The sequence below is a fragment of the Pelmatolapia mariae genome, linkage group LG15 (genome assembly GCF_036321145.2).
Source record: "Pelmatolapia mariae isolate MD_Pm_ZW linkage group LG15, Pm_UMD_F_2, whole genome shotgun sequence".
Taxonomy (NCBI): Eukaryota; Metazoa; Chordata; class Actinopteri; order Cichliformes; family Cichlidae; genus Pelmatolapia; species Pelmatolapia mariae.
The window spans coordinates 13,618,547-13,645,538 of NC_086240.1; the positions used below are offsets into that span (position 1 = coordinate 13,618,547).

General features: G+C 42.1%; 1 protein-coding gene across 6 annotated transcripts in view; it reads right to left on the reverse strand.

Annotated features, from left to right (window-relative positions):
- Window positions 1–26,992, reverse strand: part of utrn (utrophin) — a 191,444-nt gene that overhangs the window by 112,674 nt on the left and 51,778 nt on the right. For 5 of the 6 annotated variants that reach the window (XM_063496275.1, XM_063496278.1, XM_063496276.1 and 2 more), the window contains 19 exons: window positions 22,831–23,001; window positions 22,642–22,686; window positions 22,187–22,351; window positions 21,380–21,517; window positions 21,145–21,240; window positions 20,199–20,369; window positions 19,480–19,652; window positions 17,934–18,084; window positions 16,810–16,985; window positions 16,351–16,486; window positions 15,752–15,901; window positions 15,252–15,404; window positions 15,042–15,143; window positions 14,683–14,803; window positions 13,982–14,199; window positions 13,737–13,854; window positions 13,445–13,653; window positions 12,377–12,531; window positions 12,052–12,241 (listed from right to left, as the gene is read on the reverse strand). In XM_063496275.1, coding sequence (XP_063352345.1) covers window positions 12,052–12,241; window positions 12,377–12,531; window positions 13,445–13,653; window positions 13,737–13,854; window positions 13,982–14,199; window positions 14,683–14,803; window positions 15,042–15,143; window positions 15,252–15,404; window positions 15,752–15,901; window positions 16,351–16,486; window positions 16,810–16,985; window positions 17,934–18,084; window positions 19,480–19,652; window positions 20,199–20,369; window positions 21,145–21,240; window positions 21,380–21,517; window positions 22,187–22,351; window positions 22,642–22,686; window positions 22,831–23,001 — 2,838 coding nt within the window. Of the gene's footprint in view, window positions 1–5,597; window positions 6,391–12,051; window positions 12,242–12,376; window positions 12,532–13,444; window positions 13,654–13,736; window positions 13,855–13,981; window positions 14,200–14,682; window positions 14,804–15,041; window positions 15,144–15,251; window positions 15,405–15,751; window positions 15,902–16,350; window positions 16,487–16,809; window positions 16,986–17,933; window positions 18,085–19,479; window positions 19,653–20,198; window positions 20,370–21,144; window positions 21,241–21,379; window positions 21,518–22,186; window positions 22,352–22,641; window positions 22,687–22,830; window positions 23,002–26,992 lie in introns of those variants that run through there. The other variant, XM_063496279.1, reaches the window with a different exon arrangement.

The following is a 26,992-nucleotide window of genomic DNA, read 5'->3' on the forward strand; positions in this document are numbered from 1 at the left end:
AAGAGGATCAATCGATACACTTTCTAATCTGTTGAATACTAATTGGCTCAATCACCTTCTGATTATTCTGACCTTATGTTATCAGTGCATTTGTATAAACACAATCTCTTCTTCAATTTGAAACTGTGGTATTTGTCAGCACCACAAAAAGGTGCAGGCGCTCACATATACACACTGAGAAAAAACATAATATGGACTGTGAGTCAGCACTGTTTGTGTGCTCACCATAGATATTGGCAAGGTGGGACTCTGGCAAGGTGCAGAGCGCAGGCCTTGTCCCCGCAGATTGATTGTCAGCACAAGAATAGAAGGAACGGCAAAGGAAAAATGATTGCATGCTTCATTTTATTTCCCGCACTTAGGGTGCCCCCTGGATCGCACCCCGACTCAGTCGGGCAAGCGGTGCATGAGACAGTGAAAGGATGATAAGAGAGAGCTGGAAGGTCAGAGGGACCTCTAGCTGGCAACAAAAATGACTGCCTTCAGGTCAATATGTCCCTTTTTTCCCTCTCTAACGGGTTAGTTTCTACAAATCTTTAAGTACTTTAAGCACGTATTGAGAGATTGCCATGCCATAAGGGAGAGCAACGAAAAGGCAAAAACCTTGAGATCTCTATCTCTCCCTCTGCTTGGCGTGATTCGGCTCAGGCCACGTCTGGGCCGGCTATAGATCACGGTGTCAGGTGGGTTAGTGAGTTTTGGCCAAGTCTGCTGTCTGAAAACAAACATGTCCTCCAGTAAAGCTGAGTACTGGACCTCAGTTCTTTCACATCATCTACTTTCTTAATAGCTGGACAGACAGGTGGGGAAAAAAGACTGTAGAAACATTAGATCAAATTTGTATCAAGACTGTAAAATGTGATTTTGTTAAACTGGGAAAAATATGATCAAATTGTTAGTAACTTTGACACTAAAATGTAATGTTAGTTCAGATTTTTCTGTTATATGTCACATGGTTATGTCATTGTTCTGTGCTCAGTGTGTTTAATTTATTGACTTTTAACTGGGCTTTGGTGCTTTTGTATCAGTGATTCCTTTTAATACTTATTCATGCCATGACAAAATGATGGGTCCAAGTACTCATGCTAACTAATGTGCATTGTCCCTTTAGGACTTACACAATACCTAAATACCTCTCTCTCTGTTTGTATACAGACTTTTAAGAGTGAATTTTGTAGGTGCTTCTCATGTTTAAGCTATTTTTCCTCCTAATTCCAGCCTCAGTGCAAAGATGCAGTCATCACAAGAGAAAAACGACTCCTTTGAAAACTGATCGCGACAGTTAACCAGTACAGAGTTACAGAGGTAATTGCGCACATCTCTCCATCAATATCTTTCCCTTTCTTCCTCGTTATTTACTCTGGATATCACATGTTGAAGTGCTGGGTGAATACGGAGCTTTCCAGCACCATAAAGTATACGTGATGACAAACTACACAGGCATTAGCAGCTTTACCTTGGTGTTAGGAAGTGCCTGAAAGCCACTAATGGAAGTGCACATAAACACAAACCGGACACACGCGTGCATTACTGGCTCGATAAATGGGTTTACTGGATGTGCGAGAGACAAAATGGGATGTAGACAAAGGGAGGAGAAAGGCGAGGAGGTTGAGGTTCTCCCCCCCCCCCCCTTCTCTGTTTATATTTGAAGCAAATATAGTATATTGTGGATTCCATCTAATCCTGGGGTGTTGATTTTCAATCTCAAGACCAGTTTTTCTGTCCTCTTCGTCTCATCTTATCATAATGGAACGGTCACTTTCTGCCGTAATGGCAATCGAGAAAAGGAGAGCATCTTAACTCGGGGCTGTATCAGTGATTTAAGTGCTATTTCACCTCAGCCCACTCCCAATAGAAAGTCCATCTGTGGTGATTTACATGTAATGTTGATTGGGAGAGAAAAACCCATCTTCATTTTCTTTTATTGTCCCTGCTCGTTCCCAATACGGTCTTGATGAATTTAAATGACCTGCATTTATGAATCTGTTACCACATAAATCTCCCGCCTGTGACTCATCACTCACAGAGAAGCTGAGGAGTGAGTGTGTGGGTATGCTTGTATTTTAAATGTGTTCATCCACATATGTGTTGGAGAACTGAATGCATGAATGTCCGTAAGCTAACTGTGTCTAAGGATGCATGAAAAAAATAAAGAAATAAATTATCCACAATCTGAGTGTGAGCCAGATTACTGGGGGGAGAGGATTGTGGGGGGTGGGGTGTAATCTGACTGCACCTGAGGCTCTAACTGCTAATGCTAACACTTGCTAATAACCCATAGGACCCCTGTGGAGCTCAAGGACAGGGAGGTCAGACAGCTGGGCTCCATGCCCACGCTTGAGTCACCTGTCCTGGGGTAGCAGTGAGCCAGGAGCAAAGGTGGATCGAGTGTGGAGCCCAAAGGCCAAAGCATTTGCCAGAGAAACAGAGACAGACAAGGCATGACTGCACATTATTGCTGCTTTAGGGCTGTTTCTAAAGTAGGCTTTGGTTTAACACAGACACACGCACACACGAAATAGCAGCCAACGCTACAGTAATGAGAGTAGGAGGACGCTCCTCTGGAGAGAGGTGGGCCCTTCAGCCAATTCTCAGCTAGAGATTACACACGGAGAGACAGAGCGCAGCAAAAGTGAGGACATGAAATGAGCCACAAGGGCCCCTCTGTATGCCTCACTATAAATGAACCAGGCATGCCACTCAGAGCTTCTATTCACCAGTAAACTATATGTCACATGCTTGCAAGCAATTTTCAAGAGAGAACGCTACAGAGCGAGAGCGCCAGGTGAAAGGCCGGCGAAGAGGAACAATCGGGATGCAGCGAAGCTCGCATTTACATTTAAGGCATTTAGCCGATGTTTTTAATGAGTACAGAATGAATGCATCGAAGGGCTTTACACATTAACACAGCCTTAGGGGAACGCCGTATAGATTAAAGAAATTTCTAAGAGCATACAACCTCATTAAATGTTATTGCTTTGAACTGGGAAAGTAGCGGAAGATAATTTACTCTCCAAATAACAGATGAAATTTTAAAACGTTAAATGGCTGCCGCTTGCAAACACCGCTAAGCTCGCTATTATACATCAAAATAACTGGTGCGCTGCATAAACCCAAAAGCTCCCAGAAAAATATGATTAACAGATAAAAAGATATGACTCAGTACATTTCATACTCTTCCCATCCATCACAGCACGGTGAGTCAGTGGTCACCATGCCCTGCACTGGACCTCTGTTAGAGGTAGTGACGACAAACATGATGCAAGTCCGTGCTTTTCAAGAGGTAAGCTTGATATTGCCGTCTTATTGGTTTTCCAAGGGTAAAAAGCAGCCTTTGTGACAGTGAGTCAGACGAAAACACAAACTGTTGACTTGAGTTAGTGTGATCAAATTGAAAGTGTTGGTGGGATTTATTTTTCTTACGATTTTAAGAGTGGTACGAATACATAATGTTCTTCAGGAAACTAAGGAATACAATATATAAAATCAGTTATTTCTTCTGAGAATAATTAGAAATGTTAAAATTATTCAATTTAAATGAACCAGCTTCCATTAGTTTTGCACTTAATAACGCGTGTCAGACAATAAACAGCCCGTGGTCTGCCTCCAAAAAATAAAGAATGACCAGAGCCGGAGGGTGAGCCCATTTCGAATCTATCATCAGGATGTCATTGTTCCAGTCTGCTGACCAGTGAGCGCACCCCAGGGAGGCAGGACTACCCTGGCATTACAGTCCCCCAAGGGAAGGCCAAACGAAGCTGGAATGACTGATGCAACCCAGGGGAGGGTAATCGGCTGTGGAATGACTGATTCCTCCCACTGTCCAGTACGGACACAATCCAGCGAAGGTCTGGCCCCTTAAGGGTGCTTAATGGAGCCAAAAGAGCAAATCAACTCAAGATTTGGATTTGCTGGAGTTAAAAAAAAAGAAAAAAGAAAAAAGAAGAGGGGTAGAGTTGATTGTGCATTTATGTGCATGTTCGCTACCACAGATCCAGTTTTAATTGTTTTTGCCAAGAACTGTTTAAAAACAAACAAACATAAGTCAAGCATCTGCAAGATAAGCTGAGAAAGAGGAGGAAATAAATGCCTAATCCCGAATGCCTAATGCTCTGTTTATTACTCTCCCATAATTTTTTTTATTTTTTAACAAGGTCTAATCCTTGAGTCGTCACTATTGCTTTTTGTTTCTTCTTTTGTTCCCAGAGAAACAAGACAGGCTAGAAAAAAAACAGGGAAAAAATACATATAAATAGACTTTCTCGTGATAATTTTCGGCTTTTCTTCTGTAGAGAGAAAAATAAATAAATAAATAACCACACATTTGGTGAGTAGAAAAAAAAAGGCAAAAACATGCAGTCCTAAAGCGTAACGAATTTTCAGGATGGATTAAACTGAGCCACCACATGTTTGTCGAGCCGTGATTGAAGCTGGAAACTAATCCAAAACTGTTCTGATGCATTAGTCTGTCGCTCTCCAACAGTCACACACGCACAGTACTGTCAAATCTCAACAGCTGGTCTCCCCTCTCCACCCCCACCCTTACCCTCTGAGCGAGAGCAGGTCAGTGCTGTGCAGCGCAAGAGAGACGGCAATGAAGATCGGCGATCAATAATGATCAACAGGGGTACAAAATGACATCGAGCACATCAGCGGTCGTTTTCTCTCAAGTAAAATCAATAAAGCTGACTTTGATTTTCTTTTTTTAACCCAATACACTCTCCTCATGTTTCTCTTATGCTCTTTTCGAATGAATGTGTGTGTGGCACCAACCTGTTAACCGGTGTGTCATGTCAACATAATGAGATCAGCTAAAAACTTTAATCAAGAAATCGAATTAAATTAGGTTACAGAACAGCGTCCCATCAGTCCCACCTGTCCCACCTGTCCCACCTGTCACAATGTCTCTGAAAATCCCAAACAAGCAAAAATAGTTGTGTACCCAAAAAACAAATACAACACACTCTTCACCACAATCCCTGTGTATGCCTGCACTCACTTTAAAAGCTGACAGTATACAAAAATACAAAGCGTGCACACGCAACCTCACTCTACGGCAGGGACGCACAGTTTGAATTCTTCTTTGATATGCGGAAGAAGTGCCAAAAGTTCCTAAAGCTGCTGATGTATATATGCACATATATATTTAAAACAACAGGCTGTGGAGGTGACTGGAGTCCTCAAAACAACTTCAGCAGGAACAGAATGTCTTGACAACCAAATGACTCATGAATAAAAAGGCCAAAAATAGAGGAGAAGCTATGGATGAGGCAAAGACGGGCAACTTGGTGATAAACTCCAGATTTCTGAAAAGCAAGAGCATTTACACTGGGGGTGGGGGAAATACACATACACAAGTGCAGCAAAAACTTTATGGCTGCTTGCTGACAGGGATGCACAAACCGAGCATCTGATAAATATAGACTCCAAACAAATCCCAAAGAATCAAAAAATAATCATTTAAATGACACACACGAGTGCAATCATAGAAGTTGAAAAAGAAAATCCAATTACATTAGGAAAAGAAAAATAGAAAAAAAGAAAAAGAAAAAGAAAAACATGAACTCTCTGCTCTCCAGCTCCGTGTCTCCACGTACCTTGCAGAGTTTCTGGTAGCGCGGCGAGGAGATGGCCATCCTCTGGAGCCTGTGTAAGAAGACCACCACTTTCTGGAGGGAGGTCCGGACCATGGCCATCATCTTAAGACTGCTACAAGTCTGCAGCAGCCTGCTCCTGGTCCGCATGCTAGCACTGCCCTACCCCGCTCATATTGTTCTCCCTCTCCCTCTCCCTCTCCAGCCGACCAGACCCCAGCCAAGCTGACGTGATGCGCACACACACATGTACACAGAGAGAGAGAGAGAAGGGGAAAAAAACCCACACACACTCACTCACTCACTCGCAGGCGTACTCAGCTCAGCATGCCCCCACGTTTCGTCACATACACGCACGCACACACAATAAACATAGTGAGCGCAGCCTCAGTTTGCTTTCTCCCCCTCTCTCTCTCTCTCTTTATAAACAGTCACTCGCACAGCTCTTAGCATGCACTCACACATGCGCGCGATGATGCAAGAGAGCCGGACAAGACGAGACACTCACTTTCTCCTCCACGCGGACATTCACACGCGCACCTCGACCGCAGAGCCAGAAGAGAATCAAACAAATCACTCGTGACGGCACCCTGCAGAGTCAAGAGAGTGACAGAGAAGAGGGAAATGATGATGAAGAAGAAGAAGAAGATGAAACAAAGAAGAAGAAAAAGATAAACGGGGAGAGAAAGAGCACAAAGTGCTGGCAGAGACGAGAGGGAAGGGAGAGAGGAAGGCACGAGTTGCACTGGACGAGAAGAGAAGCTGTCCGTACGCGGCTTACTTTTTACTGCTGCCGATCTGGAGAGGAGAAAGAGAGGGAAGGAGTGACAGAGAGAGAGAGAGAGCAGGACAGAGAGAGAGAGAGAGAGAGAGAGAGAGAGAGCGCGCAAAATAGAGTGAGAGACTAAGAAAGAGGGAGACGGATGAAAAGCACCACTGAGGGAAGACAAACAATGCATCTGTTGTGAAGGTTGAATGACATTATGCCCGGCAAGAAACAAATCAATGAGCGAGAGACAATCAGACGAGAGAGAGAGCGTGAGTGAGAGAGCGAGAGCAAGAGAGAGAGAGAAATTGTGCAAGAACTTGGAGGACAAATGAGCACCACACACAATAGAGATATAGAGAAGGAGGGGTTATTTCAGGCATCCAGGATTCTGGGAAGTAGCGGTCCCATTCATTTTCTGCACTGGCAATCTTAGCTGGAGCACTTCCACGGCTTACGTGCCCATGAAGCTGGTGGCCGACTCATGAATGTTAAACATGAGTAGCTAAAAACATATTTTTCATTTTGATGACAAAAAGAAAAATACATCTTTGCACATGTGCAAAGGTCAAAAAGGACTCTTTAAGTAAGAACTGTAGTATCGCAGTTCAAATGTGTGACGTGAGTGCCAAGAAGTCAGTGTTGGTTCACAGTCATCCGTGTCATGGTAGTCGAGTGCTTGATAGACTCTGCTGTACACCTACAGGACAGAGAGGGCATTCCGTCAAGGATGCCAGTGTTCACATTCTGGACCAAGAAGACAGATAGTTTGGAAGGAGTAAAGGAGGCCATCTACATCCGCTGTGATCGACCATTGTTGAACAGAGGTGATGGCTTACAGCACCAGCTACCTTGAGTCAGCAGTCTTCAATCCCCCATTCTCACCTTGCCTTATGATGGTGGGTGGGGCTACATCTTACAGAGGTTTCACACCTCACCTCACACCACTACACAACCCCCACATTACCTGGGGCTCTGTCAGTTGCTTAAAACTGAAGAAGCCTCTTGTATGAAAAGCAAAACATCCTCACTTGTCAAGCACTCGAGACACTATGCCAAGAAGGCTGGTACCATACATACTTGCAGACAACACTGTTGAGTGCTTGTTCTTAAGCGTTACTGATGCTCTGTAGTGCAGTCAGGTGGATCCAGCAAATCTGAGAACACATGGGATTGCATGAACCCAAAAACAATGCTTCTAGAGATACAATAATGCACCATACAGGTTAAAGGTCAATTCTGAATGCCTTCAAACTACACTTTGTTACTACACCTACACAACTTCTTCTTAATGCAATTTGCGACAGAATTTTTTCTCCATTAGGGTAGCTGACAACCATTGGTAAGTTTTTTTTTTTATTAAAGAAAAAAAGGTTTGTTGAGAAACTTTAGTTTCAGACAGTAATTTTTCAATGCAAAATAAATAACAGTCTACTTTTTTTAGCTCTACATCTCCTCTTCCATTAAGGAAGCCATTTTTGTTGTCTCAGTTTCAGACACCTGAGATATGATCGCGGAACAAATTACATCAGGAAATGTCAAATGCACTTAAAATCTCCCGAAAAAGCCATTAAGTGACTGTTTTTGATTTAATTTTTATCTGTGGTGCCAAACGCAGGCTGCATCAGACCAGACTTCTGTCATTACCCATGTGGTGTCTCCTCCTGGCTTCCTTGCTGTCTCTTTGCTGTCGCTTATCTAATAAAACCACTAGCAGTCCAAAAAACTTAAGTATTTAAAACTAAAGGCCAAAGACTACAGTACACCTACCAAAAACAGAAAATTATGTTTTCGGTGTTTACAACTGATAATATATCTCTTTAAAAAGCCAAGTATGTTACAGAAAAATATTTCCAGACACAAACAAGTGTGTGGGAGAGATACAGTGCATGTGTCTTTAATTAAGAGCCATGTTTTTGTCGCCAAAAAAATACTATTTTTAAACGATTAACTGAGAAGAAAAGAGGGAGGACATGCTGGTAAACTGCAGATAAAACCAAAAAAAAAAATGAGGAAAATAAAAAGTGGGTGGAAAGCAGAGCATCAGAAGAGAGGGTAGGAGGGCAAGGTCAAAAATAAAAGATAAAAGGCTTTTAAGTATCTTTTATCAGTGCAGAAAACAGCTGAATGTTTAGAGAATGTATCTGCTGGAGGCACCAGGCAGCAGAGAGATGACATTTAGAGAAGAAAAAAGTAGGAGAAGAAAAAGAGCAGAGAAAAGCAGTCGCTCACTTCCTCCAGAACTCCTAACCACACTGTATAACGCAGTATAAACCATAGAGTGGATATTTTAACCCTTTTCATGCCCTCTGCTAATGTTTGACTTTCATTTAAAGTGATGAAAAGCACCCTTCTTTCTCCCAACCACAAGACAAGAGGCACTTATTTGAATTGAGGATGAAAATCCAAGAGCAGCTGCCTCTCTATAATTTTTTTTTTTTAAAGATGTGACACAAATTGACGCACAAAAACAAATACTGTTTTGTTTTTTGGTCCCTGATTAAGTTTATTTAAATGACAGTAACTTGACAGTGTAAAGGAAGAAAGAAATGCAGCCAACTAGAGTAATCATCATTCACCAACAGGCGCACACACACACACACACAGTTGACACAAACGCACACAATGAGAGATGGCATGATGAGCTCACTGAAGAGCTGTGTTTAGACAAGGTTTAACTGGCTACAGCATCCATTTCAGTCATTCCACAGAGTATTGACTCTGCTTCACGGGGAATTACAAGAGACACTGAGTGTTTTGTTGGCTCTGGGTTAATAAAACTATGAACCATTTTTCAAAAGAAAGAGGTTGTAGAAAGCATGTGCGTCTCATCTGCTTACACCACAGTACAATCATGCACAAGCCCACATAAATCTAAAGCCCACAGCTAAACATGCACAAGGCAAGCGAGATATAAGCAGATCATCAGGCTGTGTACATCTTTGCACCTTCATGATGGAAGTCATTTCTGCAGCGTATTCCACCAAATGTGCAGATTTGTGATGTAAACAAGTGACTTCCTGTATGCTCCAGTAAGACAATATGCAATTACATAACATGAAATTATTCACAGTGCGGTAATTATCCCTCTGATGTTCCTGTCTCTACTGGACCAGTGCAAATTAATGAGAGGGAGTGTGTTATAAAAAGGCACAATTTATAGAATTAAATGTCCAGAAAATTAACTATTGAAAATATAGTGCATGTAGATAAAATAATACAAAGTTACATATATCTCTATAATGGCTCATGCACAGCCTGCCTTCCAGTGCAAAGATAATGAAAGCGTACTGAACTGGATCAAAATTTATTTTTGTAATTAATTACCGCCGCTTCAAAATGTAGTCAGGCGACCTTATTTTCTGCAAAGTTTTAGTGTCTGTTAATTAAAAAATAAATAAAACTGGTACTTCTTCCACTCAGTGAAGCAAAAACAATTTAAGAAATTTTGTAAATTCATAAAAAACAGAAAAATAAATAACTAAATAAATAAAACAAGGACTTTTTTTATAGTGGCTGAGCCGAGTCGAGACATCAGATATCTGCTTGTCATTATGGGGAATCTGTAGTAAAGGGACAAGATTTCTGGCACAAAGTTTGCTCTATTGAGCAAACCTGCCTGAGTAGCTTTTAGTTGCATCTAATCTCTGAAACAATAGCTATCGTCTGACAACGATTAAGCTTTAATTTGCTTTTTTCTTTTCAGAACCAATGACCAATGAAGAGAACAGGAATTTTTGAACTGGAAATCCATTATTCTTTATCCCCGATTTCCTGACTACATTGGAAGCCCACAAAAATCCGCAGGAGACTAGCCAGACTGATCACATAATTCCCCAATTTATCAGACAGTCACGATCAATTCTAATCCAACTCGGCAAGAGAACAAACAAGTTTGTTTCCCAGTATGTTGATTCCTGTGGCCATGTCTGTCATTACTGCATCACACGCAAAAGCATCAGTTGTTTTTCGGTCTTATGCCATTAAGCCTCACATTTTCATGAAATATCAGTTAATGCACCAATTTGTATTTGTCACTGAGCCTGACCAGTCACCAACTGCGGGCTTAATATGAAAACAGCAGTAAGAATGACAACCGCCTGCGGCTACAAATTGTCATTAAAGTAACTAAGCACCGAACAGTGGCAGAGCAGTCATTGTGACCTAATGAAAGGGTTTGTGGGGAACAACACTCAGTAAAGCCACAACATCCAAGGCTTAAAGCCTGTCTGTGTTATGTAAACCCACTTTCTGGGCGAGGACCATCCATCAATCTCGACTCCAACTGGTAATGAAATGACAAAAGAAGATAAAGACAGACGGCGGGTGATAACAAATTAGGAAAGCTACACCAATATGTTTGCTCTTAAGCACAAACATAATGGAGTCAGGTGGAAACTACCCTTAGTTACTATTTTAACACATTTACTGAGCTCGCTACAGTATGTTAATAGGTGGTTGCTAGGCAACACGATGACATTACAATACATGTATAAGTCAAGGTTTGTGAAAATAAACTTGTCATTTAATCAAAATGATCCAATGCTTTTCTAAAGTGTTCTTGGTGCAAAATGCTACAAATGGCTAATTTTAGCCCATTGTTTGGTGGTTGCTAGGTTGCAGCATGATAATGTGCTAAAACGTAATATAGATGATAACCTTCAGAGCCCTAAGATCTACCTTTGTGCCAATTTTGGCTTCCCAACTCATCGTATAAGAGGAGTTTATACAGGCAGATTTTGGTTTTCTAGTAAGATACTCGACCTTTGAGATAACTCAGAGAAAACTTTGCAGGACTAAATTGTAAGAATATCCAGGACGTGAGTTTGAAAAGGTTTATATAATGATGGATTATGTTCAATACAACAAATATAGATGACTGTAATGGGCGGGTAAATGTGATAATAGCATTCATTACTTCCAAATCCAGCAAGGGCTCAAAAGGGTTACAAAAGTCTGTGACCATCAGATTCCCATCAAGTTGATGAATCAGAAATCTTTGCAGCCATTCATGCAGTGATTCAGCGTCATTTTTCTCTATAACCTTGGCCTCTTTTTAAATGCTCGGAAAATGGAAGCGGTATGATGGCAATGTAGCGTTCAAGACAAGAAAACAGAGAACGTTATTATTGGACTGGTGATTTCGATTCTGAAAGATGGATGACACTGCAGCGCTTTTTCAGGGACAAGGAGTTCCTCTGAAAAAGCAATGAGATTGTGAAAATGTCGCTCAATGTAGAAGCCAAAAGAGATGACAACAAGACTGACAGGGTCGACATTTTTAAAAACACCATTTCAAATAAAAGAAAGAAGATTAGCGCCTGTTATATCTGCTGAAAGGCTGAGGTGAGGTGATTTTGGGATTAAATCATTACATAAAGCATAGGATGATATGTGTCAACTGATCCTGGAGGGAACATCTGGGTAAATGACAAGCAAACACACACACACAAATTTCGTAAGCGGGACAGAACAAGAGGATCAATGAGCTACGTTCAAGGTGTAAAAGCATTCACACGCCCTCTGTGTGCCCTCTCATTCACACACATTTAACCAGCAGCATACACACACCCCAGCCCGTTCGGTAGCTGAAGGATGCGTTAATGAAGGATGACAGTGAGATAATAGGCTGGCACCTGTGCATATATTCCTCACATACTTGCGGTTTCTCTATCAATTTACGGCCCCTACCTCCAGTTGACGCCTCAGCTCCTTCGCGTGGGCGGAGTCCTGCGACACATCTTCCCTCTGGGAGGCATCACCGAGAACGTTGACCGTAGTCTCAGCCTCCTGGAGCCATTTGAGGAAGGACTCGAGCTCCCTGAGAGACACTTGCACGCCCTTCAGGTCACTGTCCAGCTGCGTGTGACGGTCATTCGCCCTGTCCATTAATATGATTGAGACAAACGCATAGCTATATATGAGATATAGCAATAACTTCAGAAACATTTAATACTGTTAAAGGGTATCTGCCTTGAAGCACAGTGAGAGGGTGAGCAGGCAAATTTGTATGCACCTATTGTTGAGGCTGTTCCAGGCAGCATTGTGTTTATCTGCGACCTCTTTGATCCTCCTGGTGTCATCGGTAGAATACTCTCGCAAAAGGTGATTGGACAACTCGTTGAAGGCTGCGACTGTAGCTTGGCCTCGGCCCAGAGCTTGGAGAAACTCCTGTAAAACAATTCAGCGCTTTGATATTCGTGACACTGGACTGTGACTCTTAGGATGTGACAGATGTGAGTCAGCGTGAATACTGTAAGTCACTGTGAAGGGCATTGTTTATCATTATTGGAGTTATCCATCTTCCTGTGCCGTTTTCTGTATACTGTTGTGGCCTGGTATATGAAAAACTGCCATGCGAGGATATTAATGACCCATTCTCTAAGCTGAAAAAAAAATATTAAACTAACAACAACAAAAAAACAACAACATGCACACACACACACACAAATTTGTTATTCTGCTGCTCGGCTCTTTGACATTGTTTGTTTAACCTCTGCTTAATCAAGCACGTTACATTAGACCCTGGTGATTAATACTCCAAATTCAGCATTTGGAAGTAAGTCATCCATATAAGACTGCTAGGCTCCTTTTCTTTTAACAAAAAAAAAAAAAAGTGTACTTCACTATTTTAAATACATAATTACTCATTATTACAAGACCACACACACCAGGAGCAAACAGCTGTGTATACAGCATCCTGGATTCTGTTAAACTCAGTTGCCCTCTAGTGTTCGGTCCCTGTAATCTGTCAGAAGAGGCAGGATTTGGTGCCAGAAATCATTGGCCAAGACATCATCTCAAATTAAAATGATGGATGATGTGGGTGTACGAACGTTATTAAAGTTCAAAGTGATACTTCAGAGAGGTGATTTATTCATTCTCGCCTTGTATAAACTTACACGACTGTATAAAGGACCTCTAATATGTTATAAAGTTTGCTTTGATCCATTTTTTTCCCTCCGTGAGGAATATGAGTAGACAAGCTTGCTACAGAATCACAGTAAATGACCTCAAGAGGACAGACGAGGCGTACTGAGGTCACAGAGAGAAAGTTTAGCAGTGTATTTTTTTCCCCGCTAACCTTATTGTCTTTAAGCTGTTCAGTTAGAGGATCTCTGGACTGACGCTGAAGAAGGTTATGGAAACGTCCTTCGTGGTGCCCGATAAGGCCCATCACCTCCTTCCTCTGCTCCTCCCACTGGTTGCTGTGACCAATCATATTATCCAGCTGCTGGAGCCGTGCCTCGACACCATGCTGAGTGCTGTCCCACTGGCTGCGCACCTTCTCCACTAAAGCCAGAGACAGATGTGGTTATATGGACAAACAAAGGCTAAAGCACAACATTTTTTTCCCCTGACAACTTTTTTCTTACATTTCTCAGTAATGGATGTGCGAACATCAAGGTTGGAGGTTTTGTTTTTGATGTTCTGCGCCAGTGTGAAAATGTCCTCTAGCTGAGGGTGACGCTGCTCCAGGTCATTCTTTGTCACCTGTCAAGTGAAGAAACATACAAGGAAAGTTTAGTGAAAGTTCAGTTTAAAAAAAAGAAAAAAAAGAATCACACACACATTTAAAAAAAAAACAAAAAAACAAAAAAAAAAACAAACAATTTCTCACCTGAAGACGTCCCATAGTGGTCCTGATCTCCTGCGTGTCCCCCACGGTGACAATATTAGACTTCAGCATCTGGGTGATGAGGACTAGCCAGTCTGCAAGCTCAGTGGCAGTCTCGTTAAGATCAGTGGGCGCCACGGTGTCCGGTGTGTGCGGGGTTTGGTGGTGTGGGTCCTCGCTCACCAAGCTGGCCATCTGCACGGCTGAAGGGACGGCAGACACTGGAGCAGGGGCGGGGGGGAGGAAAAGAAAAAAAAGGAAGGAAACTTGAGGCAAGCAAGGTTTGACATATAGAGCTCCTTTAAAAGGAAATGATGCAACAAACATTAAAGATGTTAGAGGGAGGGAGGTGGTGTTGTCAAAAGGCTCTCAGAGGATAGTACCACACCAAATCATGACGAACGAGCCATCGGGGACTGTTTTAGTTTGCTACAACCTTTGCCGCTCACCTCTTACTTGTTATTTTTAATCAAGCATTTCATGCTCCAGATTAAGGCAGGCCAAAAGGGAATTGCAATTTTAAGAACTTATTACTTATTTTTGTCATGCCCTGTTAATGATCCACAAGCATCTCATTTTTAAATACTTCACTGGGGCAAGTTTTGGATGCCTTCTTCCTGATGCCCTTGATGCACCATAAAAACAGAGGCAGCGATACATAAAGAGAGAAATAATTGCGTTTCTTGGATTTATTTATTTTTTACCCAGCTGCTGGTGTTGGACTACATGTTGGTGATGTGTCCATGGAGAGCGAGGTGGCTCAAGAGATTCCCTCAGCCGGCCATCCAAGGCTTTCCAGTCAGCTGCCAGCTGCTCAACCTTAGCCTATACACATGATAGTGCATAAGGAGACACACACAAACATATATATATAGACTTAGTACAAAATAATAGCATTAGAAATGGTGTGTAACCAGATAAAGAGCTAATTAAACTAAGAAATTACAGGAAATTGTATCTTTTTGGCCCAAAGTGAGGCAGCACCACTTCAACAGTGCAATAATGTGTAATTATATGCCACAATCAGTAGTACTTTGTTATTAAATTATATTACTATGGAAACCTTTTCTTGAGGCAACAGCTGCTGTCGTCTCTGCAGCTCTATTGAATGAGCTAACAGGTCCTCCAGGTCCTTCTTTCTGTCCTTCATGGAAGCCTCCAGATCCTACAGCGTATTTAAAAAATCATATAAGAGAACAGGCCTGCATAGAATTGATGGATTTTCAGTGAGCACCAGTGTATTAGTTTTCTGCGTTCAGTTTAGTCCACCTACCAGTGCCTGGCCAGGATTCAGGCCGCGGGTTGTGACCGTCTGGTGCGTGATGACGGCCCAGTCACTCAGTCTGTTCATCCTGTCTTGAAACTGGGCGTGACTTTGCAGGTTGGTCTCCACTTCACCCACTTTGTCCAACAGCTCATTGGTCACCTGCAGAGAGTGGTAGAATCAGGGATGAATCAGCAGATGAAAGGGAACTCAACGTTTCACACAAACCACTTTGAGTACAAGGCTAAGAAGCCAGCTATTAAAAATACTGGGAGCTGCTACTGCTAGCCCTCAGCCTCCTGGTAGATCCACCTATGGTATAAAATTGAAAATTCTAGGTGATTTTCTGAAAAGTTGACTATGAGGTCGAGGTCACAGAGATTTAAACTCGCTCAAGATTTTTAGTAGATGGACATATGGTATGAATTTCAAAATCCTACATCGCCTCATTTGAGGTTCTGCATTCACAAACTTGGGTGTGCATGCCACCCGCTTGGTTTGTTTCATACCTTGCTCCAGTTGAGGTTTATGCCTCTGAGTTTGGCAACATGCTGTTCTCTGTTCTGCGGGCTAACACTGGGACTGGACAGGATCTGAGGAGCGTGCTTGTTAAGCCAGCCAAGACGCTCATTCTGTAAATCCATTTCCTCAGCAAGGGCCTGCAAGGAAAGATGCACCGAGGCTTAATTTCACTGTGTGATTGAAAATGAGAGATAAAGTCAAAGGAATGGGAAACAAAGAAGCAAACTCCTGTTGCACAGAGATATGTAGTGTGAATGATTCTACTCTGCAGTGTATTTCCATAAGGTACAAGTCTGAGTTTGCCGTCTTGGAGGATGTAAACAGGAATATTAAAAACAGGAAGTGTCAGTGCTCTTTCTGTTTACGTTTGCTGGGTGAGACTGGTTCTGCTTGTGACTAACTGAGACACTCTGAGCAACTTGTGCTCACAGTATAGCATAGAGGGGAAAGAAGAACAAAGGACAACACAACACAGTCAAAGCTGACCATAAAAATAGCACTTCCCCAGCAGCTCCTGAGCAGGAATAGAAATCTCTGAGCTCCCATGAATCAGACTAACTCGAGCATGTTTTGGGTTTTGCTTTACCTTCAGTTCTTTGAGATTTCTGTCAGTGGCAGTGACAGGCAGGGAGCTAACAGCGTTTTCTGCCTGCTCGAGCCACACAGCGAGCTCCTCGCGCCTCCTCACCAGCTCTGACAGGGCCGGATCCCCTCCAGCCAACCTGCGCGCGCACACACACACACACACACACACACACACACACACACACACACACACACCTTAGATTAGGATCTCCATTTCCTCCAGGTTGCAGGCCTGATCCTAAAAATTTACATTTAAATTGCTGTTATAGGCTGACTGACCGCATTGATAACGTTAACCTGACAAACACTGATAAAGAAACAGACTGATGGTAACGGAGAATGAGCACCAACCTCTATGCTACATTGTATTCTAGAACTAAGATGTTATATGTCAACACACAAGAATGTCAGAATCTAAATCCTCAATCTTTCCCCCTCTTTTGTACAAGGTCATTTTTACCTCCGCTGTCTGTCTAGGACTTGGCGGTTTACCGCTCTCCAACGCCGACCCAGAGTTTCCAGCTTCTCTTCAAGCAGGGGCCCATCAGGAGAGGAGAGCTTGCCAATTATCTGCTCTCCAGTGCGGCTGAGTCCAACCAGGACGGGCTTATGACTGACAATGCCTTCTTCCAACTCCTAAAATGCATGCAAAACAAAGGAAAAGACAAAAAGAGAAAAAGAAAGGGGGGAAAAAAGGCTTCAGTCAAACAGCATAATCTGATCTACTAGTGCTCAAATCCCCAGCTCAGGTCCATCTCTCCAGGCAAATCTCTTATTGACACATAGGCATGATTTGTAGCGAGTCACGACTTAAGCTGCCAAATCTCTGTTTCCACCGAGAGAGATTTAACCTGCCAAGACAGACTCGTAAAGTAGAGTGAGTGATTGTAAAGTCCGCTAAAGGGTGAGTCAGCTAATTGATCTCTCAATTCCCATCCACTTGATCCCTCGTCTCATTCTCAGTGACTGTGAAAACGTAAAAAAGACAGACACACAGGACTGCGGCTCGAGCTTTTGCAAATCATGCCGATAAAGGTGTTAATGGCACCGGCGCCGTCAGCGATAATGCAACAGCTTCAGAGAATTTAATTCCCCTTGGAAATGAAATTACCGCTTTAGCAATCAAACAAAGCGAAATTTAAGTCCCCTTCTAATCTTACTCTTCAGTTCACTTCTCTCCATTTCCACTCTGCATAATGAACAGTCAGATGTGTGGTGTATTTATTAGATACAGTATAGCACCCATTTTCCCCTGGGGGAGCCAAATGCAATTATCTTCTGTCTAACATGTCGAACCATCAAGCTGCCTATAGCGTGAACATATTACTACAGCATCCTTGGGAGTTAATAATCTTGATTTAAAATTGTAAACACACGCTGATGATGTGATATTGCCAAATTAATCTAATTAGTCTCTATAACAATAAAAGAAAGACCTGACAGGCCTTTTGTCACAAAAAATACATATTTATTCTGTCTCTGGGGTAAGGAAACCAAAACAGATTAGGAGAGAAAAAAATTAAAAATAAACCAGGCAGTCACACACACTTAACACAGACCAACGATTCACCACCCTCCACTGACCTCTTGGTATTGTCGTGCAGATTCCAGGTCCAGCTGTCCATCAGGGCTAACGCTCTCAGACAGCAGGTTTTCTGTGTCAGTCAGCCACTGACTGATGTCTTTCAAGTCACAGTGAAACTGCCCCCACTCCTCTACAGCACGGTCGAAACTCCTGCGGCACAAAAAGGAAACACATATGCATCAAAGCTGAAATCTGTAGATAATCTGTAAAAAGAGGAAGGACACACTGACAATCTGTCCAACTTTCTGCCGTCGCTTCAGACCCTTTAAACACAGCTGAACTCAAAAGTGTGGTGCACAGCAAAGGCTCTGTGAAGCACTGGGCTATAAATTATATAAATGTAATACATCACCAATAAAACAGTCATATTGTGTATGTCACTAACACCGATGTTATCTCTATGCCTGTAAAAACTCTCGATTGTGAGTCGATCAAACTGTCATTTCCGCTGCCACTTTTATTGAGAACCGTAGCCAAACTGAGTGAAGTGTTTTCAGCTGCATTAATACCATAACATCACTGTGATCCAATTACGCATGCACTGTTCAAAAAGCTAATCTACTGTATCTGTAGTGAGTAAGAGTATAGCAGTGAAAAAACAGTCTGCATATTTTATCCGTTGTGTTGGTTGGAATCATATCCGCTTGTTAATATGCTACAGTTACGGAAAAATGAATGAATTCATCGTGTTCTACCATCGGGAAATGATAAGGGAAAACTGAACAGTTGACCTCTATTAAAAAACGCTGCAACAATCAGGAACCTCTGACAACACCGTGAAGATCACAGCAAAGCTACTGAATAAAAAGAAATAGAGAGCGAGAGGATGATTACTTAAAAAAAAAAAACAGATCTCTATCACAATGGTGGTCTGCTCAACGGCTATTTCCTTTCAGAGCATCGCTCTGAAAAGAACAAATCTGATCAGAGGGACAAGCTGAGGAAATGAGTTCTGGATGAGTAATTTTACAAAATGTACTCTATTCTTTTGATACTTAATGATGCCCAGAGGTTATTGTGATTACAGATGCAGTGCTGCAGAGTTAGTGTGCAATCTCAAAATTAGCTTACTAGTTTACTACAGTGTCTTTGCACACACTGCACTCAGCAAATGTGAAGACTGTTTATGCCCAAGGAACTGTGCTGATGGCACTGAGGGTCATGCACTGTGCATGTGTGTGAATGAGTGAATGACTGTAAGACTGCGTGAATTGGCATGAGACTGTTTATGCCCAAGGAATTGTTTTGACATTAACTAAGGTCAGCATGTACGTGTGTGTTCTTTACCATGTGTGCTGGTCTCTCTCTTTATCTGGTCCTGCTGTCTCTCTTGACTAGTGGACAGCTGGCACATAAATTTCCCTGCAGCTACTAAACATCCTGACATGCATATTCTTACTCACACAAATACGCCACATGTAAAAATAGCAGCTTGTTCACTGTTCTCCTTTTTTGCGTTTAAAAGTTTGATTTAAAACCTTAAATTTAGATAAAGAATATATATACACCTTTATCTATTATATTATAGGAAGCTGGTGCACGCACCCTTTCCTCTGGTTGTACATGCGGTTGAGGCGGTCCCACTCGGCATTGAGCTGTGTCAGGGCGTCTGCCATTTGTGCCACCTCAGCAGGTGAAGCGTCCCGGATGGCGTCAGGCTGGCGCTCGTGGATCCCTGTGACCTGCTCGGTCAGACGCTCCAGATTGTCTTTGATATTCTGTGACATGAAAACGGAATAATAAAAGAAGAGGAAGTTCATGCAGCAGGCAGATTGCAGAACTGCAAATGTGGTCGCTGGTTATCTGACACCAATTAACGTCAACAATTCCACCCCCAATCTTATGAAGCTTAAGGGTTCAGTAGTGATGGGCAGTATATAAAATCCATCAGTGAATGACATAAATATTTATTTTCGATAGACAGAACAGCGAGTGTGACTAAGAAGTCTGAATGAATTCTATTATTGGTCTGTTAAGTGTACTGATGAGGGGATCAATATTAAACTGTAAAGCTTTCTTCAACAGATCAACCATGATGGAACACACCAAACCACCAGAAAACGTACATTTCAAAATAAAACCCTTGATGAACCTCTAATTTAAGCTGTTATTGGTGCAAAATAAGTTTTACTTCTTTAATTTGGTTAAACTTTTTCAAGACTGCCCCACAAAATCAAACCACAGTAAAAAAAAATACATAACCAGAACTTTCTCCACGATTTCTACAGTAGAAAGACTCATTTCAAAGGTTGGGTATGGCTCACTCTCAGTGTGTCTTCCTGGCTAGAAAAGTCTTCATAAAGGCCCCCGCTGAGCTCAGAGGAGTTCAGCAGCAACTCGTTGTCAGCCATGGCGAGAAGAACTTTATTGATGTCTAAAAGGTAGTCAGATGGAGTCAGCGAGGGCGCACTGCTACGCCCCACTGCAGACATCTCCTACAAGACAGATGAGAAGAATTAAGTGGCACACTAGGTATTTAAAGTACTTATTCGTTTTAAACGTCTTACAGCAACCAAATTAAATGAACCACAAAAAGAAACAAGGCAGATGAATAATAACACTATTTAAGGATAAATGTGTAAAATAACCAAAAAGACGAAATACAGTGTAAATTAAATAACAAATATTGATATTACAAAAGAAAATAGGAAGCTAAGAAGACCTTCGGCTACACTGTGTGCTGATAATATAATAGTACAGATCTAAATAAGAGCAAATCAGAAACAACTACACTTAATGTAACTAGAGGGGCAAAAAACACTAAAAGATGAGAATAAAACTCTAATACAGAACACAAATCCACTGAAAAACTACAGCACTCTCTGACAAAGAGGAAAAACAGTGTAAATGTGATGCCAGCTGACACACCCATTTCCTGCTTTTAGCCCTCTACTGGATGATCATCAGGTCACAGAGGGGATGCAGCACCCTCTCCATGATGGTTGGCAGTTTAAGCTGAATTATTCTCTTAGAGCTATCCTTCCTATTCACTTTGTTGGTCTCACTGGTTCTGATGCTGCTACCTCAACCGACTTTAAGCAAAGAATGTTAAACTTGACTCGTAAATGAGCTGCAACATCATGAGGCACACACATTAAAAGACCTGAAGAAGTAGAGTATGCTATGCCCTCCCTATAGTTTCTCATCAAGAACTCCAAAGTATTTATTTCTCCCCTTTCTTAGATATGTGTGCTTGCATTCGTCTCTCACCTCAGCTGTAAACTCAGCTGTCTCCTCTCTGAAGGTGTGAGAAGACGACGTTTGCACGGAGACTTCGGCTCGCCTGATTTGCAGCACCTTAAGCTCCTGAGACAAGCAGACACAAACACACACTTTCAGTGTACTGCATCGGTGCACAGCAGAAAACACAATATAAGAATATCCCGTGTTTTTCTAGGAGAGGAAAAAGAAAAACTCTACAGAGGACACATGATATGCATCTCACCCTGTGAGCAGAGTATTGACTTTGCAGCCGGAGCAACAGAAGTCTCAGCTCCTCCCTCTGGCCCTCGTCTGAAGTTTGCTGCAGCAGTTCTTCTCCTCTTCTCAGCAAGTCCTCCACACTGGCTTTTTCCTCATCCATCTGGCACAGAGAGACACAGGGTAAAAGGGCATACTGAGCATTCAAAAGCCTCCCATTCAAAATCTATGTGAATAGTTATTCCCCCCCAAACAGTCATCAATAGATCTCAAATTAAGCATCTTCTATTCAATAAACATGAAGAAAACATTTATAACACCATCTGACATAAACTCTGCCTCTTTATTAGAAGCCTGAGCAACTTGTTGCCTGTTTAGCTAAGTATACACCACTCAGGAAATACTGAAGAACTCCCTGACTGGTACAGTGACCTTGCTCGTGATTGGTCTTTTTGCATCAGTCAGTTTGTTTAACGTCATAAACTGTGATAAGTCAGACTGAATTCCAGGACTATTAAGCCAATCAAACCTCATCTTATCAAGTGACAGCTTTACATTACACAATCTGCAGCCTGGCATATTCAGAACATTTCATGAAGTTTCAGAATAACCTGGGTGAGTACTCTTTGCTCCAATTCCTCCTGAGAACTGTTAGACATGGTAAACCTTTGACCAGGCAATAGACTGAGTCGTCTTTCCTCTGTACAGTAGGTGAAGCTACTTTTCTATTACCATTACTATCACAATCAGTACTGCTACTTTTAAATAAATGGACCTTGTTTAATAATAATTAAAAAAAAAAAAAGTCTAACTGAAAGGTAATTCTCTGTACCTTATCATCATCCAAGGTGTTTACTGGGTCATGCTGATGCTGCTGCAGAGCCTTCAGTGTGTCCTGGAGCTCTGCCTGAAGGTCCTTCACTTCACCTGGGACTGCAGCCTGGTCAGGGTGACTCTGACTCCGACTTTCAACTTGCATATCCTGACTGTGAATGACCTGATTAGAAGGAAATGGGGGGGGGAGAACAAACAACAAACCTCAGGCAACACAGTCGGAGCTGCTCACGTCAATCTAATTATCTGACCACCTTTTTAAAGAGAGTTCAGCTGTGCTGCAATTCATAGAGACACACGGAATAGGGCCGTGTTTTTGTCTTAAAACACTTGGCAGCAGCATTTGTAACTTACATAAACTTAATTATAAGCCTATTGCCTGTGATATTATATCTCCTGGTAAGATATGGTGTGGTTCACCCTTGCATTTAATACCAAGGATAGATTCTTTACCTGCTGGTTCACCTCAGCACTGCCTGACTCCAGACTCGTCAACATCTGTGTTGCCAAAAGAAAAGAAACATAGACTGGCTGAACAGACTGCATCTATTTGACAGTGTAACCTTCTGTGGATATAGTGAGATTTAATTCCACACTGCATCAAGGCAGTAATTAATCTCTCTTTTGTTCTGTTTTCAATACCTTGGCTGTTTTTATGTGCTGGGAGACTTTGTCAAAGTTGCAGTTAAGCTCAGCCAGTTTGGGCTCCACCACATCTCGACATGCGGGCCCCCTGCTGGTCATCAGGATGACAGCTTGATCCCTGACGTTGTCCACGCGCAGACCGATATCCTCCAGCTCCTCCAGCATGCTCTAAGGACAGACCGCAAAGTAGCTGGTCATTGAATTATCAGTTTATGCCATCAGTCATCCTCCCTCAGACCGGCTGGCAGTGTAGCCTTGGGTCAGATTAGAGAGCTCGGGACATCATGTACTGATCAAGGTTAGGAGGCCTTAAGCTCAGCTGATATTTAGTGGGGACCTTCACTCTTCTTGGCAAAAGGAGAGGGAGAGTTAAGAAATTAATGCAGCTGTATGATAAATTATGACACCAACGTAAAAGAACTGCCTTCTCTTTTTTCTTTCCAATTTTATTCCTCGATGCCACCCAATCCAATCTCTCTCAGCCCTGCCTTCTCTTTCTTTTTAGTCCATTTAGTGATGACTTATAAAAAAAAAAACCCTATTAAACAGCAGAAAATATATATATGATTTTGAGTTATCCATTTTTAACCAAGCACAGAGGTTTCACCTGCAAGTGCAAACTCAACTAATCCTTTCGTTTAAAAAAAAACATTGAAAACTCTGATCTGACCTTCTTTGCTTGTTAGCGCATGCTTAAAAATGTTGAGCATCCTAGCATTTATAGACACAACAGACACAATAAAGGATTCTTCAGCTGGCCTCTAAACAAACAAAGATTAAAGATGGTGCTTTCATTCACTTTATCTGCTTTAGATAAACGCGTTTCAGTGTGAGGCCTCTGCTGCTGTTTTGCTGCTCTTTATTTCACTGTGCATATCTCTTTGTGCAACAGGCACTCGTAAAATGGAGACGGACAGATGAGAGATGATAATCATTATCTAGAGCCTTAAAAGTATTTTACAACGCTACCTACAGATGAATAAACACTGCAAATACTAAAGAAATTGCTGATTTTAGGAGGCAACAATCCACCCACTTTCATTAATTGAGAACCGATGCCGTGCGCAACCTCATATATGCACCTTGGGGTTGTAGCTCACTACAGACTGAAATGAGACTCCTGGACTGAGTGTCTGAGCACAGAGGCACAACAAAGAAAACACTTTTATCCTTGACTGCAGACAAAATGTTCCTGTGCTCTTATTGAAAGTGTTCTGAGTTTTTGGATCATTTGTTGGTTTGGAAACACTTCTGAGGCCCAGAGAAAGTGTGTTAGAAAGATAGCAACACCAGACAGCAAACTGTTGGAGAGTACAGAAGCGAATTAGGAGTGAGGCAAACACTATTGCAAGTGATGAGAGACATCCTGTTACGTTCACTGAGCTTTTGGCCTTTTTCTGAAAGAAAGCTGCTCTGTCGCTCCCTTTCAGTTCCAGCTCTCCCACACCTGACCACAAAAGCTGAACAGCATTCAAGTTTTGTGTGGAACTTCATTTGCAGCTCCTGCAGCTCCAATTTTGGTCACTCGGTTCAGAAGTGTGTGGCCACCGGTTTTTTTAGTGATATTGGAAGAAAAAGTGGTAATCTTGAGGGATCCAATTGATCTGCTATTTTGATGAAGTGTTGTATTTGTTAATGGAACCTTTGTAGGGGTCCTCTGCCGATATTTTGGCCTTGGAGACCCTGACATGAACCTTTTTATTTTGAATGGTGTAGCCCAGGGGTCGGAAACCTTTCTGATGATGAGTGCCATCTAAAATTTCCTCAGAAGTCAATGTGCCATACCAACCATTGCAATAGCAATAAATTTGATAACGCTCTATATCAACAGTTACAGACTATATACAGGTCCTTCTCAAAAAATTTGCATATTGTGATAAAGTTCATTATTTTCTGTAATGTACTGATAAACATTAGACTTTCATATATTTTAGATTCATTACACACAACTGAAGTAGTTCAAGCCTTTCATTGTTTTAATATTGATGATTTTGGCATACATAACTCATGAAAACCCAAAATTCCTATCTCAAAAAATTAGCATATCATTTAAAGGTTCTCTAAACGAGCTATTAACCTAACCATCTGAATCAACGAATTAACTCTAAACACCTGCAAAAGGTTCCTGAGGCTTTTAAAAACTCCCAGCCTGGTTCATTACTCAAAACCGCAATCATGGGTAAGACTGCCGACCTGACTGCTGTCCAGAAGGCCATCATTGACACCCTCAAGCAAGAGGGTAAGACACAGAAAGAAATTTCTGAACGAATAGGCTGTTCCCAGAGTGCTGTATCAAGGCACCTCAGTGGGAAGTCTGTGGGAAGGAAAAAGTGTGGCAGAAAACGCTGCACAACGAGAAGAGGTGACCGGACCCTGAGGAAGATTGTGGAGAAGAACCGATTCCAGACCTTGGGGGACCTGCGGAAGAAGTGGACTGAGTCTGGAGTAGAAACATCCAGAGCCACCGTGTACAGGAGTGTGCAGGAAATGGGCTACAGGTGCCGCATGCCCCAGGTCAAGCCACTTTTGAACCAGAAACAGCGGCAGAAGCGCCTGACCTGGGCTACAGAGAAGCAGCACTGGACTGTTGCTCAGTGGTCCAAAGTACTTTTTTCGGATGAAAGCAATTTGGCATGTCATTCGGAAATCAAGGTGCCAGAGTCTGGAGGAAGACTGGGGAGAGGGAAATGCCAAAATGCCTGAAGTCCAGTGTCAAGTACCCACAGTCAGTGATGGTCTGGGGTGCCATGTCAGCTGCCGGTGTTGGTCCACTGTGTTTTATCAAGGGCAGGGTCAATGCAGCTAGCTATCAGGAGATTTTGGAGCACTTCATGCTTCCATCTGCTGAAAAGCTTTATGGAGATGAAGATTTCATTTTTCAGCACGACCTGCCACCTGCTCACAGTGCCAAAACCACTGGTAAATGCTTTACTGACCATGGTATTACTGTGCTCAATTGGCCTGCCAACTCTCCTGACCTGAACCCCATAGAGAATCTGTGGGATATTGTGAAGAGAAAGTTGAGAGACGCAAGACCCAACACTCTGGATGAGCTTAAGGCCGCTATCGAAGCATCCTGGGCCTCCATAACACCTCAGCAGTGCCACAGGCTGATTGCCTCCATGCCACGCCGCATTGAAGCAGTCATTTCTGCAAAAGGATTCCCGACCAAAGTATTGAGTGCATAACTGAACATAATTATTTGAAGGTTGACTTTTTTTGTATTAAAAACACTTTTCTTTTATTGGTCGGATGAAATATGCTAATTTTTTGAGACAGGAATTTTGGGTTTTCATGAGTTATGTATGCCAAAATCATCAATATTAAAACAATGAAAGGCTTGAACTACTTCAGTTGTGTGTAATGGATCTAAAATATATGAAAGTCTAATGTTTATCAGTACATTACAGGAAATAATGAACTTTATCACAATATGCTAATTTTTTGAGAAGGACCTGTAGAACAACCTTATAGAACAATATTTGTTCGCACATGTTGGCATAGTACAGTATTGTATTTGTGTGCATTTCCATGGTGCTGATGCTGTGCTGAGCAGACAGCTCCTGAAGCATTTGAAGTGTTGGAATGTGGAAATTTCAACAAAAACTGCCAGCTAGCAACGTCCCTCTCACCGGTAGGTTAAGTGATTTTTAGTCAATTACAAGTTGAATCTGGTAATTGGGGTTGTTAGCTAAGATACCATCATTAAGAAGCGGCACAACTAATGTGTCTATGCGAGCTAATTTGCAATGTGCATCAGTGGCCCAGCCATTTATTTTTAATGCACCTTCTCAGATTCATTCACTGCGTGTCGTGCCATCAGTTAACCCTTCGCATGCCAGCTGTGGCACGAGTGCGCAGGGTTGCCGACCCCTGGTGTAGCCCAATTGTAAAAAGTTGTAAAACTGTAAAATAAATTCTTTTGACACACAGCTAAGCTTGTTTGAAGGCTCAGTCTATGGTTTGCACTGCTGACACTTTGTTAAAGTGCTTTTATTGACTTATGACCTAAATTTACTGCTCTTGTATTGAAGTTTGTGTCCCAGTGCCAGGTGGCTCACACAACGGCCTTAACACTTTCTAGCCAACAGCCTGTGTTGTTTATGTTTTTTTGAATAAGAAAATTCATCAATTTCTCTTGTATTTTAATTAGACTGAA